Source organism: Strigops habroptila, chromosome 4 (genome assembly GCF_004027225.2).
Source record: "Strigops habroptila isolate Jane chromosome 4, bStrHab1.2.pri, whole genome shotgun sequence".
In the NCBI taxonomy this organism is placed as follows: Eukaryota; Metazoa; Chordata; class Aves; order Psittaciformes; family Psittacidae; genus Strigops; species Strigops habroptila.
In genome coordinates this window covers 77,383,501-77,405,775 of record NC_046358.1, presented here as the reverse complement: position 1 = coordinate 77,405,775, position 22,275 = coordinate 77,383,501, and the positions used below count along the sequence as shown (strand labels likewise).

The following is a 22,275-nucleotide window of genomic DNA, read 5'->3' as shown; positions in this document are numbered from 1 at the left end:
GGTTTATATGTGTAGTGGTGAAGGTGAGGGAAGTTTTAATCGGCTTTGAGAGAACTTGTATTTTTGAAGTTAAAAAAGAACAGGTGATCATCTGAGCAGCTCATGAGGTTTTGGCTTTTTTGCTCTCAGGTGGAATGAGACAGCCAGGCAATGCCGAGGTCCTGCTGCAGCCCGAAGACTGTAATAGGACCTTTCTTGTATGAAATTGCATATGTTAATGCTTCAGACCTCTGCTCTGCTTCCCAATGGCCAATTCCAACCAAATTGATTGCAAAGTTATTTGGAGGGGCAGTGCTGGACAAGCAGCATAGTTTCCTTGGGAAGCAAAGGGAAAAGTGTGTTCTAATAATGTCAGCAATAAATAAGAAGTTGGAACCTGTGTTAAATTCTCTTTCCTAAGTCCTCTCTTTGTTAGCAAACAGGTATTAAAGATCCAGACCTATTTAAGATGATCCAATCTTGCTACATTGATTTAAAAATCAATCAAATGGCACAATAACCCCAAATTCGTATCATGAAACCATTACAATCTCCATTTAAATTACTGTGCTTTAATCAGCAAATTAGGGCTCAGCTATGCGATCAGTTTTTATTAGTTTAGCAAGTTATGGTGCAAATACACATTTAAGCGACTTAGCATTAATTAAGCTAAGCCATTTCAGTCAGTGATTACATTTACATTTGGACACACACATGCCCAGGTTTAATTAGATTGGTATCAAACTGTTTTTTGTTAAACTAGTTTAACACAAGCACATGCAAGGTTGGGCTCTACCTGAAGTTTTTTAAACCTGGGGGTTACCTGGCTCCCCATCTTGGGGATCCTCAGACCCACAAGCTCTGCTAGGCCCTTGGGGTGGTGAGGAAATGCCAGGGCTGAGCAGAGTCCTGCGCTTATCTTGGCCTGGAGGGTTTACATGTTTCCGTTTTCAATGTAAGAAACATCTCCAATAGAAATACCAAAGGGTATTTCATTCACAATTACTGCTGATTTCCCTTCTGTATGATGCTGTATACTCGCACTCCCCTTGCCAAAAAATGTTTCCTTTCCATGATGCTGTAGTTGGCTTCCTTCGCAATACCAGCAGCTTCAGCTTGCTGAAAGACATGTGACAGCAGCCTCCCATGGCCACAGCTTGTCAGACAGAACTCAGCATGCCAACTGACACTAATGTAGATATGCTGGGGGTTTTTGTTCCTGTTTCATTGCTCAGCTGCAAACATATAGGCATAGCTTCCTGAATGCTGGTGTGATGGGTAAGTACAAATGCTCTGCTCACACAAGCAAAAAAAAGTCCTTGAGGGTTTTCAAACAACAAGGGACAAGCTGGAGATGTGCCAGCTGATGCTGGTAGTATTCACCAGCGTAGAGCCAAGGTATTTCTGTCTGTGATGAAGACAGGCTTGGGTAAGAGATTGTTGTATGAATTACTCAGGAAGCCATCCTTCTACAGCAAGGAAATCCTGTATTGGGTGTTATGTCGTTTTATAGCAACAAGGTCTGCTTCAGGCCTTCTGATTAAGAAGTGCTACATCCTGCTGATAGCTAGTAAGCAAACAGACTGGCAGAGGTGGTGAGAACATCCCACTTATTAAACAGAAAATGTTTTAAGAGAGAATGTTCAGTAACACCTTTATCCCCAAACTCCTCCATGTCCATGCACGTGCTCTGGAGCTCCGGCTCTCCTCAGCCCTGGGTTGCTGAGTCTCCTCAGCTGTTTGTGGTAGCAAGACACCCTCTCCTGTTTTCCCATCCCTAAGTGGGGTCTCCGTCACCCTGCTGCAGTGACTGGCGGATTTTCACTAGTCCACAGTACAAAATGGATCCACGTCTGCCTGACTGTGTTGGTTTGTATTGTAATTAATAGTATCCCCTAAAACCTGGGAGTCAGAGGACTGGCAGATGAAGGATGTTTATTTTGATCATGGCATCTCCCTCACATGACCACCCAGTGGGCTGGGGGAAGGGTTGCTGGCAGGTTTGCTTTCAGAGGAAATACTTACAAGAGTAACGATTGGGGCATGAAGTCAAGTGAGTGATCTTTCAGACTTGCATTTTTTTTTCATTCAATTATAGTACTTTTCTGCTCTAGACTGTTTAAAAGTGTGTTATAATAAGTTGGAGGTATAACCCACTCGCAGTAGAAGAGCAGCAGTAGATCACTGGTGCAGGAAGGGATCCCCATGTATTTCCTCTTGCTGCAGACTATGTGCAGCTTTGGTTCACTGGGGCAGATACAGACCAGGCGTAGCTGGTGGGAAGTCTGAGGCTTTAGTCCCAGGTACATTGTGAAAGTGTAAGTCAAATGCCAACACCTGTCTATGCCTTCTGTCTTTCTGCCACTTTCTTCTACCTACTCAGCTGGTGAGCTCACTGGTGCAGACTGCTCTTCCTACCTCTCAGACAGCATCTGGTGTACTGTAGCATTAACAGATCGGTTACACAGATGTATAAAATACTACTAACTGTGGAGAAACTTTGATGGAATCTATATACCCAACACTTCCTTACGCCTCTGCAAGTCTCCAGAGAGATTATGCAGATTGTATATACTGGGAAATCTATTTTTAGCTCAGACTGTTGTCCCAAAATCAGAGTTCTTCACCTGGTGTGCAGAGAGCTGATTAATACCCAGAGTCGAGATATTTGTTTGTTCTATGCCTGTACAAAGATAGGTGCAAGGTGGTCGCTCCACAAAGCCAGCAAACCCTCAGTCTGCCAGCTATCCACCTTTATGCATTTGAAACAGTGGAAATCAGTGTTTTCCTTATACATAAGTCTGCATCTACAATCATTGGCTCTTACATTCTCTCATCTCTTTTTAAAGACACAGCATATATATATTTCACTACATGTGTTCTGTGAGTAAGGGTCTCTGTGGGCAAGGGTCTCATCTCAGGAAGGTGATTTTTGGTGTTATAATGAACCAAGTTCCTTTAGGAACACAGTTACCTTCTGTTCTGCTGAGCTTTTCAAAGGCTTTCTGCCTTCCTGATCTTCCTGAAGTTAGTTCTGATCCAGATGGTTCATTTATCAGTCTTCTACCTCTCCTCAAGGTCTGTAAGCTCATAAAGAAACATTGTTTTTCCTTGCTCCATGCAATTCTAAACTTGAGATTTTCAAGCTTTCACACATGTAGTCATTTACAGAATGGTTACATAGAATGGTTAGGATTGGAATCTTGACTTCTTCATTGCCAAATAACAAGACTTGTATGTGAATAAATTTAGTGAACAGGATATCCTGGGTATGAGATATTCTGAAGCAAGTGTTTAGATAACAGCTATTTAAACAATGGACGATATAAACAATGGTAGTAAAAATTGATGTTGTGAATTCTCTCCGGTCCTCATTTTGAGGTCATGGTTATTATTGTACAACCTATTGTTTTTCTGGAGTATGCAACTGCTATTAAAAACCTCAAACTTTTTTTATTCATTTTTATACACAAACAAGAAGACCACTGCTTAAGTGAAAAAACAAGGAGCATCAGCATTATAACTTGCCAGCAGTTTATAGATATTTTAATCCAAACAGATGAACTGCTACTTCTTTGGGAGACACAGAAATTGGAAAACAAATCTGATGGCCAGCACAGAAGTAAATGTATTGCATGTGGTCCAGCTCCCAGGCATGCAGGAGCGGTGAGTTGCATCGCTGTGACTCATTCTCAAATTCAATGTATTCTTGTTACTAGGAGTGATAAGAGGAGCAAAGTATTCCAGATAAGATAAAATGGTTTGTTTCTTTTCCTCTGTGATGGGTTGTAAAATGCAGACTATAAGCTGTGATAATGTGGGTGAACTGTATCCATGGCAAAGCAAATATAGCCCCTGCAGCGTAACTGCAGTAGGACTGGAAAGATGGGTAATGAGGAATGATGCTTATTGCTATTTGGTAACTGGAAGCAGTTTTGTGTTTATGACCACTTCAATTCTACAGCAGCTATCAAATGCCCTTAGCTTGTGCGAGCAGACACATGGAGTGGCTCATCAATTGGCTCTTTCCAAGGAAGGTCCAGAGCACTCTGTGAAGTCTCCCACCCCTGATGTATTCAGTGTTTTCCCCAGAGACCCAGCCTGTGCTGAGGGAGTCATGAAGTAGTCAAAATAGGCTATTGGCCATCTTTCCTCAGTCCCAGCTCTCAAGAGCTCTCATCTTGCCACTGGCTGAGGAGGTAAGAAAGGACTACCTGGCAATTTAAACAGTGGTAGTAAAAATGTGGATTCGCTCTGGTCCTGACTTTGAGGTCACAGTTATTAGCGTACAACCTTTCTGCAGCCTGAATGAGCCTGCACCAGCCTTATCTGGCGCATGTACAAGCACGTGCTGAGCCAGTGTTTGCACTGGCAGGTCTGGTGTGGCTGGTCACACACTTGGTCCTTGTGCTTTTCCCACTGGCTGGGGTCACATCTGTGTTTTCTCCAGCCTGTGGGCCCCACTGCTGGCTGGGAGGCTGCAGCCGTTCCGCTGTATGCAGGTCCCACCGTGATAATCGCCACTCTGCTAAGCTCTGTGTCACCCCATGGGCAGCAGCTGCCTGCCAGGCACAAAGGGCCGTGCCATCTCCTGCAGATGTAGCTGTCTGTCTCCGGAGCATGCATGTGCAGCTAATCGAATCAGCCTTGCGTGAAAAGACAGCACAGGCTGCCTTGAAAAATCAGTATGCTTGTAGCAGGACCTGAAGGCATGTGAAACATGATGGGCTCGAGGGTGTAAAAAAGCACAGGCTAGTGAGAATCAAGCATATGGGCCAATGGGTTCATAGCATTCAGTGGTAGTTTCAATAAAACATCTTGAAGGATCGGTTTCATACCAGCACAGCTGTGCTTTTTAAATGTTTTTGGGCTTTGGGGGTGCAGAACAAAGTGTTTGAAGTGATGGGTCACAGCCAATAGGCAGCAGGATGGATGTTTTTGACTACTTAACTGGCTTTGTGAAGAAATACAGGAAAATACAAAGCAAGGAATGAGGAAGAAAAAAAATGCTTTTCACTTCCTGGTGGTTTTCAAAGATTTGGTTGTTGCGGAATGACAGTTCTGAGCAGCAAGGTTGTGGCTTCGGCTATCCCACAGCTGTCAGAAAACATGTTCTTGGTTATGGGGCAGGGAATATTGTGCTGGTTCGGATGATGTAAAATTGCCTACAGTTTCTTACCTTCACATCCGCTTTATTTTTAGTTTAAAAAAGAAATAAATAAGAAAGTCCTGACTCTAACTCCAAGGTTCAGTGTTGGAGTGGTTAGGACGCCTTTCTGTAGCTCTCAAGTGTGCTCCTGACTCTCACCCTAGTTTGGTTGCCTGTGAATTAGTTCACGCTGCTCGACCTTGGTTACCCAGGTTGACTGTGTGTGCAGCATCTTGGCTATAAAACATAAGCTGCTTTCTGTGAAGTAGGACTTTTATGTACTTGAAATCATGTTTTGTTTCACATAAAGACATATTACATAACCAAACACTTGTACAGCCTTTCTCTTGCACTTGGTTCTTTGCCCTGCTCCTTGTTACAGCATTTTCAGGTTGCTGGGGTTAGTCTCGTATTCAAGCACTGCTCCGTCACCTTCATGGGGCCACCCACAACACTATGCAGATGCAGCAAGTTGCAGTAACGCTGTAATAACTTGATCGCCTGAAATTAAACCACAACAGAATGCTTACACAGATGGTCCTTAAACTTCACCAAACAGCTTCAAAACTCAGTAAATATGTATTAAATAGAAGCTGAGGATGATTATCCTGTTCACATCAACAGCGGAGACAGAGCTAATATACTTCCAGTAAAATAAATGTTAGAAAATTATCTTGAATACCTGTGCAGAAAGCAGGGGGCATGAATTCTAGAAAGAAAAATGAGCAATCCATAATTCAGCCCTATGGTCAATAAATGCAGTGATAGATAAATGCTATATAAAGAAGTCTTGGATCGATGTGGTGCTATGTGGCACAATTTTCCTTTTCTCTAAATTTAAAATGCTGTCTTCACATCTTCAGGTAATTAGAATCTCCAAAGACTTGCAGCAGTAGGAGCTTGATGTGCTAATTTCTTAGGTTTAATCATCACCACCATCGTAGAGGACTCTTCCAGCTAAAGCTAGCTGGGACACAAAACCACATCCAGAAATACAGCTTAGCTACAGTGAGCATATACAACCCATGAGGTAGACATCACATGAGATACGAGGAATTGCAGGTCCCAATGATCTCTTAAGATCTGCAACGCCCTGAAGAAGTAGTTTGGGTGAAGAAGTCTTAGTCACAGGCAAGCCCCAGTGATTTCTATGGGGTTTAAAGTGACTGCTCAACTCTCCAGTAGTGCTTTGGAGGCTTTGCATGTGCGGTGATGTTCTTGTGCCTTGTTATCTGACTTGAATGTTTGGCTCTGCTATTTGCAGGCTTGGGACAATGCCTAAGGTAGCGCTGTGTGCCTGTTTCTGATGGATGCTCAATTGTTCCTTTTTCCCTCTTCGTGCTGAGGGTGATGCTGTGGGCAGAAGTGTTGTGACAGTCGCAGTTAACAGCGGGCCTGATGCCACACTGTGCCTCATATAACAGATGAGGCCACAGAAGTCCCTGTGCAACAAATGAGTAACTTCTCTCTGCGTTATTTCTTCCCTTTCAGTTTGTCAGCGTCTGAGTAACTTGGGCACAAGGGAAGAAACCAGGCTTTTGAATGATGTGACTGCAAGCAGCTGTTAGTACAGCGGCAAACCATACATACCCTGGTGAGTTAATGGTGATGGCTTTGCTGTCCCTTTGGCACCGAGACCCTCAGGCAGAGCTGTGAACGGGAGAAGCTCCCTTGCAGCAGGACAGACCTTTAAGTGAAAACCATTTGATGAAAAACGTGCAAGATGGAGACTGCCACACACCACCACTGCGGCGCAGCGGCACTCCCCGACGACACAGCCATCCCCCGTATCTGGGGATACAGAAACACCCAGTCCTACACCACAGCCATCCCCCGTATCTGGGGATACAGAAACACCCAGTCCTACACCACAGCCATCCCCCGTATCTGGGGATACAGAAACACCCAGTCCTACACCACAGCCATCCCCCGTATCTGGGGATACAGAAACACCCAGTCCTACACCACAGAACCCCGCAGTGTCCTGTTGCGGTGAGGGGGGCATGGAAACGCGTATTCGGTGCCCATAGCGGCTCACGCCCCGCTGTCGGAGCAGCACAGCCAGGCCGTGCGGGACCCGCTGCAGCCCTGCCCTGCGGCTCTGGGGGCCTGGTCTCTCCCTCAGCTGGCCCCCGAAGATCGGCCGCCCTCCCTCAGCGCGGCGGCGGCGCGAAGGAGCGGCGGCGCCGCTCCCCGCCCCGCGGGCGGCCCCGTCCCGGCCGGCCCCCGGTCGGACAACGCCCCCGGCCCTCACGCCGCGGCCGGGCCCGCCGCCCGTGGCATTTCCTCTGAGCTCACTCGGCGGCTGACGCGGCGCCGCTTCCCTCGGAAGAGGAAGCCTCGCAGCGGAGCGGCGGCGGCAGGCAGGGGTGCGACCGCCGTGCCGGCGGCGGCGGGGCAGGGGGGAAGCAGCGGCGCGGCCCGCGCTGGGGGCGGCCGGGGCGGAGGAGGGGGGCGGCGGCGGCGGGGCCGGGCGCTCCCCGCCCGCGGGGCCGGGCGGCGGCCCCCCCCGTGGCCCGAGCCCCCGCCGCGCCGGGCCCGTCTACACCGTCAACCTGCGGGTGCTCTGGCCGCTGGCGACCGCTTTCTGCACCGCGCTCCTCTGCCTCTACCAGGCCCTGCGGGGCGGCGCGGCCGGGGAGGGCGCGGCGGAGGCGGGCTCCGTCCCGCTCCTCAAGGGCTCGGCGCTGCTGCTGCTGGGCTGCCTGCTGGCCCGCTGCTGCGGCGGGGCGGGCGGCGGCCCGAGGCCCGGCGGGGTCCGCTTGGCGGGGTCGGCGGGGGCGCAGCGCGAAGCTCTAGAGCGGTTCTACGCGCGGCAGCTGCGGGTCTCGCCCCACGTGCTGGGGCACAGCAAGGCGCACGTCGGGCGCGTCGTGGCCGAGCTGGTGCGCGCCGCCAAGGTGCAGGGGCTGCAGCCCGGCCCGCTCGCCCTCAGCCTGCGCGGGGACTTCGTGCGCATCGGCAGCGCCTACGAGCAGCACAAGGTGCGCAGCCCCGACTGCTTCGACATCCTGGTGCCCCTGCGCCTGCCGCCCCACCTGGAGCCGCAGCCGCGCTGCGCCGAGAGGCTGGGGTCGCACGGCGCCTTCGTGTGCGGCCTGCGGGCGAGGGGCGGCTGGCCGCGCCGCTACCGGCCCTTCGCAGAGGGCTTCTGCGTGGAGCTGCAGGGCCGCTGCCACCTCTCCTCGGCGCTGGTGCTGCGCTGGTTCCAGGGCCACCTGCAGCGCTGCCTGGGCGCCGTGCGGTACCGGCTGCAGGAGCGCTGCCGCATCAGCCTCTCGGTCTGCCCCGGGCGCCCGCCCGTGCTGCACATCGTGCCCTGCTCCGACTACGTCTGCTGCCACATCTCCATGGCCGTGCGCCTCATCCCCGCCATCCCCATCGGCGACGCGCTCTACCTCACGGCCCTGCCGCCCGCGGACCCGCTGCCCACCCCGGCCCCCGAGGCCCTCTGGGGCCTCAACGCCTCGCGGCAGGAGCAGCGGCTGCTGAGCTGGCTGAAGGAGCAGGCCCCGGCCTCCTCCTGCCACCTCAAGTGCCTGCAGATCCTCAAGGGCCTGCGGGACCTCCGCGGGCAGGGCCTGGAGGAGCCCTTCAGCTCGCAGTGGGGCCGGGTGCTCTCCTCCTACGTGCTGAAGACGGCCCTGTTCTCCCTGCTGCTGCAGGGGCCCCTGGAGGCCTGGGACGAGCGGTTCCTGCTGGAGCGGCTGGAGGACCTGGTGCTGTACCTCAGGGACTGCCTGCGCAAGCAGGTGCTGATGCATTTCTTCCTGGGCAACACCAGCCTCCCCGAGGCCGTGGCGCTGCCCCGATTCCTCAAGGAAGCCACCCCTGTGAACTTGCTGGCTGCCTTTGATGGGCTCATGCTGGACCTGACGGCTTTCCAGCTGATCAACACCTGGATCCAGGCCCCACACATCATCAGGATGTACAGCAGCCCCCGGTACTTGCGACCAATGCCTACCCCATGCCGGCATGTCACTGAGGCCAGGCAGGAGCCAGCAGAAGAGTGAGCGGAGGTTGTCCATGCCCCCTGCCAGGCAGCGCACACCCAGCCCACTGGCCCATCGAGAACTCGCGTCCGCCTGAGGAAGGTGGGACCCGTTTATATGAGGTTCTGTGGTTTTGTCCCTGCCCTGAGAAGACTGGGAAACCAGAAGCCAAGACTTAATGAATTTGTGATTCTTGCTTTTTAATCTCATCGCTTGTTCATGAGGAAATTGTGAAATTTCTGGGGAAATGCCTTAGTAGAGAAGTGTTACGTTCAGTTGACTGTTTGCAAACCTAACTTTATCAGGCTCAAACTGACATTTCTGGAAATCCGTGTTCACTTGTTGTCTTAGTGGCAAATTTGACCTTTTTCTGATATTTGCTTTTTATGATACAAAATTCATTTGGGATTTAAAAATCCTGTAAGTGCAAACAACACCCCTAATGTAGCAAGATGCTCTTAAAATGCAATGAGCAGTGGAGCGTGGTTGTGGATCACAGTTTGAAATGCTCAATGATATGCTTTAAATTTCCTGTGTAATTGAGTACATTGTGCTGAATAGAAATACAGCGCATATGTTAATGTAAAATTGGGGAAAGAAGCAAAACCTCTCTGGTAACAGTATAAAGAATCTAGTTGCACATTTCTGTGTTCAAGTGAAGGTTATACTGAAGGATTGAAATACAGATAAAAGGAAACAAATAGCACTTTATTTTCACAAAGGCCTTCTCTTTAGGATAATTGGCTGTGCTAAATACTGCATTAGGAGGCATTAGTATTTTGTTAAGGGAATGATGTTTGACATCCCCAGGAAAACCTTTTAAGGAAATGCTCAGAGGTTGGTTTGTTTGTAGGTTCTTGTTGAGTTGTATTATTTTTTCTGTGTTCAAGTATTATTTTCTTAGCATTTGCTTTACCTCAAGGACCAACAACAAAACTAAGAAACTGTGTATTATGTTTTGAAACAAACCTTAAACCAGCCCAAATCTCAGTGGTGTAAGCTGACTGCTGTGCCCTCCTGCTCTCTGGTAGGAGTTTGGTAGGATTTTTGGAGGACTGCCTAAGCAGTTGTCTGATCGTGGCAGTGTTCTGACCAAATAACCTGATGGGATTTTCTAGTGCTGTGCTATAGCAAATCATTACCTTATTGTGGGGAGGAGGAAGTGAAATGTTTCAGGGTACTTCAAATTATTTAGCACTGATTCATGGTACAGTGGCAGTCTTAGGCTGTGGATTCCAGTGTCCTCTAAATAAACTTCTTGCCTGGTTATGTGCCAGTCTCTGGAATAACCTGACAAGTTGTAACACAGCCAGCTCTGCAAGTGTCCTTAGCTCCCGGTGTAGGTACCTGGTGCGTGGGAACCTCATGTGTCTCAGAGTGTGAACAAATTCAGCATTTCAAATCCTTGCTTTATTGGGTCACCTGCTCAAGTATTTGATGTATTGAGACTCAAAATGTGTTGCTGAATTGCTGGCACTCAGGAGGCTGAGGCCTCATTACCCACTATACTGTGTCCTAGGTGAGCAGTCGGAAACAAGTTACAGATGACCAAGTGTGCCTTCTGGGAAGCTTTCGGGTAACTTGAAGTTACTAATACACTCCTACTCTCCCTGCTGTACATAGAGATACCAGTGTGCTTTATCCAGAGTTCTGTGCATCAGAGCACAAACCAAACATTTTCAAAATCTATGAAGCTTTATAAAAATCTATTTTTCTAAATGGAAACACTCCCTGGGCAGATGTTTGCCTACTTCTGTCTATTTTTTTAACTGCTCTTGCAGTCGTATTTTCAGGTAATTATAGCCTAGGTCACACCCGTAAGCTGGGTTATTTTTATATAGGAAGCACTGTGCTTCTTTCTACAAATAGTGTATTTATAGGTAGTATTGATCAAATGTTCTTTGCACATGGTATTTAAGGCTAAGTTAGCTACCTTGGTGTTTTGGCGTTGGGTTTTTTTGGTAGTGGACCATGATACATACTATTTTTGCAGACTTGTGTTACTTGGTGTTTGAAATAAGATGCAGTTCTGTGATCAGTGCCATTGAATCTCTTGCCCAGAGAAGGACTAGATGACCGGCCCAGGTTATTGTGGCTGCCTGAACTCATGACATAAAAACCCTATAGCTGTTAATGCTGGCATCGTAACCACTTCAATCAGCTGTCTGTTTACATCACTGCATCCCTGTCTCTGAAAAGTGATCTTCGTTCTGAAAAGGGATGCACATTTGGTGTGTATTTAGTATTGCTGCAGTACACAGAAATCTGTAATAGACTTGGTAAAATGTAGTAATGCCAGGAAGAGACAGTCACATCAGGAAATGCATGACAAGGAGAGATGATGGAGGATATAAATAGTTTAGAAAATGAAAGTTGGGCTGAGGGGTGAGTGAGAGTGATGGTAAACTCTCGGTGAAAACGTATGGCAAACAAGCCAAAGGACATGGGGATAAAATTGGAGGAGAGCTATTGAAAGCAAAGGTGGATTTGGGATGTAGGGAAAAGAGTTTTAGGTGGGTTTTGCTTTGACAGTATTTCCAAAGCGGTTGAATCCATCCGGACTGAAGAGTGAGGCAAACCCTCAGTTTATTAGCCATGTAGGCAGATCTTCAGTGTAAGTTTTTGCTCTGCAAGGCATTTTTGAGTTTGTGATGGCTGGTGATGGGAGAAAATGTGTGCTCCCTTGAAGAGAGGGGGCTTCCTGCCAGTAAGGCAACCTGCATGCAGTTGGTGGGAGGTCTGAGGAAGTCTTTCAGACTAACTTGCAGCTCTGTTGTGCAGCTGAGATATTAAGTGTATTTTCTTTATCTGCTATAAAGCATGCATTCATGAACGTGATTAACAAAAGGAGCTGATAAAAGTTGGGTTCTGTTATGGTATTCATCTTAACTTCACAACAAATGTGTTACTACCAACAGCATGCTGGAGCTATTATAGGGCCTTATCTGCAAGGAGGTGTACAGAGAACTTGACCTACATGAGTAATTCTGTGAGCCTTTTGCCCTCTCCCTCTTCTCTCAACCCATGGATACTGTACACAGAACAAGGTTATTTGTTAAGGTCATAACTATTATAATGTATCATATTTCAGTGTGGTTGCCCCTGTGTGTATAAACTGAAACATAAACACGGAAGAAAGAGCATGTTATTTAGCGCTAATGTGGGTTCTTGGTTCTCTTCGTCTGCAGCCTAATTTTGCAAAGAGACTGTGCAAATGAAGTTGTTTCTGTTGAACATTAATTGGGAAGAGGAGTCACACCTGCAAAAGAATAAGTTTATTTACGGAACCAAAATGCATATATGTGACTTTATTTTGTATTGAAAAATGCCATGTATTTCTCAAAGACATCATTATTTTTTACCTGACTAGATATCTCGAAAACATTCCTCTTTTGATTTTGAATCTCTGCAGAGTAATGTAAATTTTAAGTGTCTGTTTGCAATGGACATTCTTGGTACAACTGTGTTTTGCTGGTTAATAGTCAGACCAAAGATTAAACCAAAGTGTTCAGCTGCTATTGTTTTTTTTAAGAAAAAAAAGTGTTTATAGGCTCAAAAGTGTCAGCCCATTTTAATGAAACGTTTATAAATTCATTTCCTATTTAATATCAAAATACATTTGCACTTTTATTGTTTCCATAAAACGTGGGTGGTCTTATTTTGATGTTTCACTGTAATAATAAACAGCTGTTTTAAAGCACCTACGCCTCAAGATTTAAATTCCTTGTTATCTTTTCCTCAGTAAAAGCTACCTGCAGCCACAAAACTCTCATCAGCAGGTTTATGTGCTCTGTAGGGAGGAGGCTCCTGGAGCGGCAAAACCATGGGAAAGCAGGAAGTCCACGCCTTGGGAGTTGTGCAGCGGGATACTGGAGGAGAGCCAGGAGAGAGACTAGAGCAGGGCTGGCACCATTGGTGGTGTTGCCAGCTACTGAAATGGAGCACGCTGGGGTTTGTGGCTGTCTTGCTTGGAGGTTAAGAAGGATTCAGCCTGTGTTTCTGTGGCTCCAGTTTCAGGGTGCTGCATAAAATCTGCTTTTTCTGGTGCTTAATGAAGAGCTAAGACTTCATTTCACAGTATGTGTGTGAGCTTTTCAGCATGGCATGTACAGACACGTCTCCGTTCCCAACTGTGTAGGTCGTGCTTTATTAACTATGGAAAATGTCCTGCTGAAGCCAGCAGGAGTTCTGTGGATGGGCCAGCAAGTTACCTGTCCTTTATTAGTCTTTGGTAAGATGCCAGAGCTTTACATTCGTGGCTTGTGCTGATGTTCCCTATTGAAGAATGAAATAACAGCACGACCCCTTGCTTTTTAATCATTAAATCAAAGCCAGGCTGAAAATAACTGTCTCCAGATCATCGTGTGCCTGGCTCTTACCTTGCAGGGAGTAGCTCCTGCAAGAGGGGCAGCAGCCGTCGGCGCAGCGCTGAGGCAGCCCTGCTGGCTAATGGACTTCTTGCTGGCAAAGGCTGGGAGAATGTCATTCCTTTAGTGTCAACATTCAGCCACCCAAGTCAGTACAGAGGAAGTGTATTTAGACCTTTACCTCTTTAATAAGATTATCTCATGTTAATGGCTTCCTTTAAAAGCAGTAATCATCCTTTGGTCTCCATTCATTCCTTGCTCTGAAATATTTCTCTGTTTGAAGCCTGAGTTTCTCTTCAGCAGAAAATCATTAAAGAAACACAGGACTTTCCTTTCGCGATAAATCTATTAACAAAAAATTAACGGGCCTAAGGACTTGCATGCTTGGTGTTTAAAGAAAAGCCTGTTTGCATCCAACTCATTGGATAAATTGTTTAAAATCTTTCCATCCCTGTGCAAATACCTCCCTTGTAATGCAGCCAAGGTCAGGAGCGAATTGCTGATGAAGTTCTGCAAATGCAAGTTAAAGCTGCCTGCAGGGGAAGGGACTCTTTATTTGTGCATATTTTCATAAGGCTCCAAAGGACTTCAGACATGAGAAATTTGTTTTTCTAGGCTGGCTTATTTCCTGTGTCACCTCTTTAGATGTCTGCCTGGTGAGTCTTCCCTGAGGTAAGTGACATTCCGACTGGTGATAATTAGTTTGAGTAGCTGGCAGAAAAGCAGCCAGCCCCACTTTTGTTGGGCCGGTAGCACTGGGAAGCTGGTGGTCGATGTAGGGGAGGGATCTGCACCCCTTTAAGTACATGGATTCACCTTCAGTGCTTGCTGATGCTTCAGAGCACAGCGCCCTGCTTACTCAAGGGGTCTGAGTAACTCACAACTCTAAGCACAACATGGAGGGCTGGCCATAGATAGATCTGCCTGTACATTGTATTACTGTCGTGGGTTTCTCAAACATATGGTATCCCTAATTAAGAGACACCTATGTGTGTGCCTGCAGCATCCTATTTTAAATATGTAACGAAGAATTGGCATATGGGCAATTGCTTTGTAAGAGACTCAAAGCACTGTAATACTTGATCAGCAACAGAGCTATAGATAACGTATGTTCTGTATCTGTGCAACAGTCTGTTAGGATTCAAATAGCAATTTACAGGCAAAACTCTTAAAGGTTGTTAGAAATGCGTATGCATCAAATGTCATCATGTACCAGTCTTTTGTGTTAAGGAAGCCTTATTTTTTTCCTCTTAAAGGATAGCAATGCTGATTCAGAGACTCAGAAAATTTCTGTGTACGCAAGTTACAGGCTGCATTTCTTGAGACCACTACCCTCGGGAATGGAAGTTCCCTTCTCCTAAAACCAGGACCAAAGCTGCATGAAGAATACTCATTTCTCTGGGCTGGACTGCATATAGTAAGGGTTTCCTAGTGTTTTCATGGTACTTGTGATCCTTTATTGGCTTCTATCCCTGCCGAGAATCCATACAATAATCTGGGCAGGGGGAAAAAAGGTGGGGAGACAAGGAATCAAGAAGACAGGAATGATGGGGATTATGCTGTGAAGGTTACTAGCTATCAAATTAAAGAAGAAAAATTACCCTAATGATGGACTCGCAGTGGAGAAAGTAGATGAGGTGCTTTGAAGAGTCTCACTGTACTGATAGAAACCTGCTAGCTGTAGAAACAGAGGAAGAACAGTAGCAAAATCCAACAAGATAGCCCACTTCTCCACTGCTGTTTCGGTCCTCTCCTTTCCAGTTTCAAGTAGGGGAGAAGAGAAACATAGAGCTGAGTTCACTCGCAAATCAGTGTGCTTACTAGCCATGCTTCAGGGGAGGGCAAGGGAGAGGGCAGCTCTTCCAGTGTTTTATTCTGTGCAGAATTAAAATGTTGAAATACAATACTCCCATTGAGGGAGGGAGTGTTCGGGAATGGTTCACCAATCCATTTCCTGTGCTATCCCAAATGACATTCTGGGATCACTGGTTTTAAACACAAGTCCTGGTCGAAATTCAGCTAGGTTTACCCATGCTGGAAACTGCAGCTTCCCAATTCCTGCTGGCATGGCACAGGGAGCTGCTCTGCTGCCTATGCAAGTGAAACACTGGAGCAGCAGCTACAGAGGAAATGAGTCATTCCTCTATTTCTGTTGCAAGAGACTTCTCTGCGCTGTGCAATGCATTTAGGAATATGTTCTTGTTGCTGCTTGGAAGGTCTCCTTCTAGCACCATGTTTAGGCATACAAACATCAGCGAATTAACAGGCATGTCACAGACCTTTACTTCATTTTAAACATGTTGTGCAGGCTTGGCTTCTGCAGGGAAGTGTTCTTCAGCATCTTCCTTGAGCTGGTATTTCATGCAGTTCTCAGCTCCAGGTCTGTCTGCTGGTGGAGGGGCTGCTGCCAAGGAGGTGGTTGTGAGGGGGTATTAGTGTATCTTCTGAGCATCTCATTCTGTCGTACACCCTTGGAGGCTTGTTTAAGTGTGTTTCAAAAAGGAGAAACTTGCTAGTCATAAGGATTGTGAATCATGGGCACTTCTCCAAAAAAGTACTTCTGTACAGAGCCTCTAAGGGTTTTCCCAGAGCTACTGGAGCTCAGCAGCCATTCAGACCCTACCAAAACCAATGACATCTCCTGAATATGAAAAGAAAAAAGGGGATGGGGAGGAGAACAGCAGCAGTAGACTCCAACAAACCAATAAACCCATTTATCTCTTTTTATTTCAATGTGGTGTTTTCCAGAGTGCTGCAAACATGTTAAACTGCCTTTTGGCAGGATGGCTGGTTTAAGAAGCATGGTGCACCTGGCAAGAGAGCATTAGTCTTCTATCTCCTCACTGCTGCCCTGGCAAGTAGATGACTAAATAAAGTGGACTGGCACTCAGCTGTAATTTCTGCTGTGAGAACACAGGACGTCTTGGTAAGAATTTGGCAAATTGTCTGTTTTCAAACCTCACAGGAGTCTGACTTCTTCAGGAACAAAGCAAGTCTTGGCCAAAGCTTTGTATATGCCTAAGGATGAGTTTCTTTCATCAGTCTGCTTATCTTTTGGCTCCTTGAGTCTACCTTGTAGTGCAGATTCTTCCTGATGTTCTGCACCTGGCTGAGGGCACCAATTCCAGCAGAGCAGCGGCAACACAGCCTTACTGTGACATTTATCTGTCACATTTTACAGGTGCTCTTTAAAATGCTCCCACTTTCATTATAGACACGGTGGATACCAGAGGGAGGGAGGCTAGGTGGTAGACACTGACTTCTGTGGTTTAAACCTTGGAAGTGCTACTAGTGTTCTAAGAAACTGTGCAAATCTTGTGTGCAGAGTTTGTGAGAGCAGTGGTGTTTTAAATTTGCCTGTTGAAATCATTCTCATTACCCAAAACGTGTATAGGGGCACATAATGAGCTACAACACTCAAATAATCCCTCAAGGAAGAATCATTATGGTCTTCCAAAGCGATCCCTGTGTTAAGTGGCAATTAAGAACTAATTATAATGAGATGCTGTAGGATGAAATTAGTATCAAACTTGGAGGGATAACAGAAACATCCACGTAGGTAAGGTGGAGGGGATGTGGTGTGAGAAAGGGAAAAGTAGGGGACACAGCAGCTATGCTGCAAGGAGGGCTAGGTGCATCATCTAGGAGAAGATGGCGACTAGCTGGATGGTCATCAGAAGAGTCAGGCCTCAATGGAAAACATGACGGCTTTTCTGAGGGCTGACTCTGGGATTTGCAGGAAATTCTTCAGCCGAAGCTTGCAGGGCTTGTAGCTTTTGTGGAAGAAGATGTGGTTTGAGCACTGCTTTCTGCCTTCTGAAATGTTGGCTGGTGAAAGTGCTGTTCACCCACCTCTGGCAGCTGGAGGGGTACAATGTCCGCTACCTGAAACTACCTGAGGGCTGTTTTGGTGGTGAAATTAATCTCTTTGACTGATAAAGACTTTCAAAATGAAACTTTCATATCAAAGGGCTTTGGCAGTGCAATAGTTTGAGTATCTATTTGCCTGGCTACTATTTGAGTAGCTGCATGTGAAGTGCACAGGTATTTTATTTGAATAAAAATTCTTGCTGTCAGTGGTAAGCAAACACAGCTGCCCTGGAAACTTGTGTGTTGCAGAGCAGAAAGTTAATTTTGGGTGGATAATGTGCTGCTCTGATTGAGCTTGGGAGCCTGCACATACCAGGATGTCCTGGCTGCTCTGGCACATCTTTGCCCCTCAAGAGCAACTAGGGTTTGTTTCAGATTCTCCCCCTCTGTGATGGGTCTGGGCTTGCAGAGTAGGCAGGCCCCGGCAGCGGAGGGAGCAGATGGATAACTCCTTTCTCCCTCCTGTGCAGTATTTTCCTAACCTTTTAATGGCATCCCAGTGGAATGGGGACAAGATGGCGATCATGTGCTGGCGACAGCCGCTCCGTTTCTTCCAGTGGGGGAGGAAGCCAGGATGAGATCAGATCTACTTTTTTCCCTATTCTGCTTGGAAAATTATTTGTGTTGCTAACGAGGTCCCCAGTTCAATGCCGTAAAAGGGATGCTGCAGGGAGGAGGAGAAGTAAGCTTCCTCCCTTGGGAAAGGGCTAATGCAGTCCTTGACTCATAAACTGCTCTTCTGAGGTCAGTGGGCATGCAGTTTGTCACCCGTGATGGCAGGTGATATGGGTTGAGCTATTGCACAGTGGGATGGAGCAGCAGATAGGGCTGGACCCGCACTAGGACATTGCTCAGGGACAGAGACGTCTTCCCTGATAGCATCGCCTGATCAGCTGCAAGTTACTGGGCACAATATGAGGGAGGAAAATAACATGCTGCTACCTGTGTAATACAGGGAGCAAACCTGAGATCAAATGTGTTACTGTCTAACCTGTAAGTTTCTTTGGTCAGACACCCAGGGGAGCACCCAGTGGCAAGGAGGAATTTTATCACCTGGATTTGAGCAGACTCTTGCATATAAGGTTGGTTCAATCTGTGATGAAGACGGGTTTGCTTTCAAAGTGTGGCTCTGAATCTGAATGCAGAGAGCACAGTGTGTGTTGCTGTGCGTAGAGATTTTGGTTTCCATTAATGTCCAGAGAAGAGATTCCTCATGAGAAGGAAATTTTTATTCATAAAGGCCTGGGTTCATTTGTATTGATTGCATTTAGCTGGATTTGTAGCCTCCCTCTTCAGCAGAGCTGTGTCCTAGTGAAAACACCACAGGGTAAATGCATAAGAATGGGCAGGAGGGAAAAAGAATCAAACAACAGAAATAGACAGGTGAAACCAAGGTCCCTACGAGGTAGAAATACTCAGTAATTCCATGTATTTCTCAGCTACAGCACTGCAGTGTATTAGAATGCAAATCACCCCCTTAGCTCACCAATTTAACTATACTATCTGATACAGTATTTTGCACATCTGCTTAGTGAGATGGGAAAACCAGATGTAATGGTCTCTGCTGCTGTGGGGGAATGACTGGAAAAGGAGCCTTTTGTAATAAAAATAGTCCTGCCCTTTTGAACCTGTTGAATTCTGAAGTTGACATGGGCATTTTTTTTTGTAAATAATGATTTGGTATTTGCAGCTGAATGATCCTAAACTCATTCCCATAGCTGTGCCTTTGCAGCTCAGAAGTAGGTTTTATTGCTGTTGATGTTGGTATTTTTCTCCAAAAGCTTTAAGCGATCTTTATTTTTCTGATTTGGTCATTTTTTTCATAAATTAAAAGCTTTTCTCTTACCATCCATATTTAAATGTTTTTGTGATAACTTTTGCTACATTTTACAGCTGCACAGCCCCAGGGCTCAGTTATAAAGCTTTGCTGATTTAGTTGAAATGTGCTTGACCACATCTGTTTCTGTGTTAACTCACGTCTTTAGGCCACTGCTGGAAAGGAGAAAACTGTAAATGCCAGTTCCTCGCTGGCCTCTTTCTAGGTTTGATATAGTTTTTAATGTTCATATGAATAGGAAATGAATATTTTAAATTGTGACTTATTAAATTAGTGTGAATCAAATGGGAAGAGCCATAGCAGACGATGCTCAAGAGTCAATGAGCAATGACTGCTCATTGTTTGAGCAGTCATACTCAAACAACTTCCAGGGATGAGAGTGTTCTTCTAAGAAAGTTATCCGTGAGTTTGTAACTCAACCAAAGCTTTCAGCATTTATCTGACAATTTTATCCTCAAGTCTTAGAGAGATGACCTTGAGTTTGAGGCTGAGTTTGCCTGGTTCTATAAAATCCCACACTCTGACCTTCGTAGAAAATATCCTTTTTTAAGGTGAGCACTGGAAGTATCTTGAGTATCTTTATCTCTGAAGCTCTGTCACTTTGGAGACCTGGGTTCTGTCCCCCATTTGCTCAGCCCCCTTCGCCAGGGTCACACTACATCCCCCGGGGCTGGGGAACCCATATTCATATGTTCATATGAATAGGAACATATTCATAGCTCCCATCCAGCTCCTCTTGGTAGGAATGGCTCTCGTTCTGCTGAATTTGTCTTCCTGAGAAATGGGGATGCTACTTCTCTGCTGCAGAAAGGCTGATGTTTCTCAGTCATTAAATTAAAACAAATACTGAGTAGAAATTTTCTTTAAAAATAGAGCTCACTTCCTTAGGAATTTGCTTCAGTGGGGACTGTGAGATATTCTCTCCATAATGATTTATATTACAAAAATAGCTCTGTCCTGTGTCTGCAAACAGTTAGAAATGCAAGCCTGGAAAAGAAATCTAGCAGCTTAACTCCTCAGCACTACAGCTTGAATAAGCCACTCATAAACAAAATGAATTACAAAAGCAACTGAAAAACTGAACTTCCCTATAAATATAATATTCTCTCCTCGGAAGTCTGAAAATACTCTGGGCTTTTTAGCATGACCCAAAGTGTACCGTATCCAAGCTTTTTTGGCCTCAATGCAAGGAGTGAGTTCCAAAGCAGAGGAGTCCTGGCAGCGCTGTGCCTTCTCCAGGGGACTCTCACACTGCACCGAGTCAGGGGGGACCCTGTGAGCAAGCAAGTCACAGGCCACAGAGGTCCTGTCTTTATTGCAAAATCAGGTCGTCAAAAGAACATGACCTCAAATTCATATTTACACACACGACCTAGCAGTCACCATTTCCCTTCAACACCATCAGCTGGTGACACTTGGCTCGCATGCAGTGGCACTGCATGAAGCCACTGAGGGCTCTGCTATTACAGTACTTGATAGGACAAGAGGTAACAGCCTCAAGCTGCACCAGAGGAGGTTTAGACTGGATATTGGGAAAAAGTTCTTCACCAAACGGGTTGTCAGGCATCGGAACAGGCTGCCCAGGGCAGTGGTGGAGTCACCATCTCTGAAGTGTTCAAAAACTGTGTAAGAGGCCCTTAATGACATGGTTTAGTGGGGGTTTAGTGGTTTAGTCCTGGGGTAATGGTTGGACTTGATGATCTTAAAGCCCTTTTCCAACCTAGTTGATTCTGTGTTTCTATGACTAGTGCTGAGACATGGTCAGCATGCTGGAAGGGAGCACGACTGAACCGGGTGGTGACGGCTCCCTCCAGGACAGGTTTCTTTTGAGTGGGAACGAGGATTCGAGTGCTTGATACAGTAGCACGTGGTGCCTGCTTCCTCAGAGGCTGTGTGACCTTTGGCTGTGGTTTTTATCTCTGTTTACTATGGAAATAGCACTAGTAGATTATGCTGTGTCACTCAGTTCCCTGCCAGGATGTATGGTAAAGACAAAATAGAAAGCATGTTAGTACAAGCAGTAATTTTTATGGCATAAGCAAGGCCATTATGTATTATATGAGGCACTGAGGATCTGAGGATTTTAGATCAAATTTAACCACTTTATCTGGAGACTTAAGAGAAAAATATGCTTTTACTGATGCTGCCAATTAGGAAGCTGCCAGGTGGCCAGTTAATAACCCAGATGTGCTGCAGAAGATGCAGCATCAGCAGAGGCTGTTTCTGAAGTGGAGCAGAGGAGTGCTTTCCAGGGCACAGTGCCAGCGGCTTCCTCTCGGCTACAGGCATGAGTCGGGAACGGGAGATGTGACAAGAGGGATATCCTGGGGTAGGTAATGCCAAACCAGAAAGGGATAAGAGCTTAGGAAAACTGCAGAAAAGGAGGAGGGGAATGCAATGATATTTAGAGACAGTTGGCTACTGAAAATGCAGGAGCTTGGGAAATTGTATCTTGGCTTCAACTCAGGCACATTCACAGATGTCCATGGTGTTGATGGGCTAATTAGAGACACTTGAGACCAAAGGCTGGATGAGTCGTGGAAATGGGTTGTAGCACCTTCCCCTTTTGTCACTAGCTGTAATGTGTGTCTGTCACACTGATGTCAGCCCAGTTCCTGCTAGAAACTACATCATTGCTGGCATGAGACCTGCTGCTATGACCATCACGTGCCTCAAGGGGCTAAGAGCTTGGGCAGAGGCTCTGGGGCTCAGGCTTCTTGCTGACCCCTGGAGCACATCAGGAATGATCTGGGAGAAGGGGATAACCTTTCCCTACTCCAAACAAAGCTATCTGGGCGTGCTGCTACATGGGAATTTGGGAGAAGAGATTGAAGGGATCAATCAACACATGAGCTGGGGCAGCATCCGGCAGGGTTTAGCTTACATTTTGTCCATCAGCGGAAAGCAGAATTCAGCTCAGGTCACTTCAGGTGTTTTCTGCACTCATAACAAACACAGAGACCCTGACACTGAGTCAGAATAAATAGAATAAATACAGGTTCCTATGGCAAAGTCAAAGCTAATCCTTGCTGCTGAAAGCCTGCAAGGCAGAGCTGCCGTGCCCCAGAGCAAACCATCCCC

The 22,275-nt window shown here is 46.5% G+C and overlaps 1 protein-coding gene across 1 annotated transcript; it reads left to right on the top strand.

The window, feature by feature from the left end:
- Positions 1-7,617: 7,617 nt before the first annotated feature.
- ITPRIPL2 (ITPRIP like 2) lies at positions 7,618-12,820 on the top strand (the record flags this gene model as incomplete). Its single annotated transcript, XM_030482267.1, has 1 exon — positions 7,618-12,820. A coding segment is annotated over one exon (1,524 nt), but the record flags the coding sequence as incomplete, so codon positions are not given.
- Between the last annotated feature and the right edge of the window lie 9,455 nt (positions 12,821-22,275).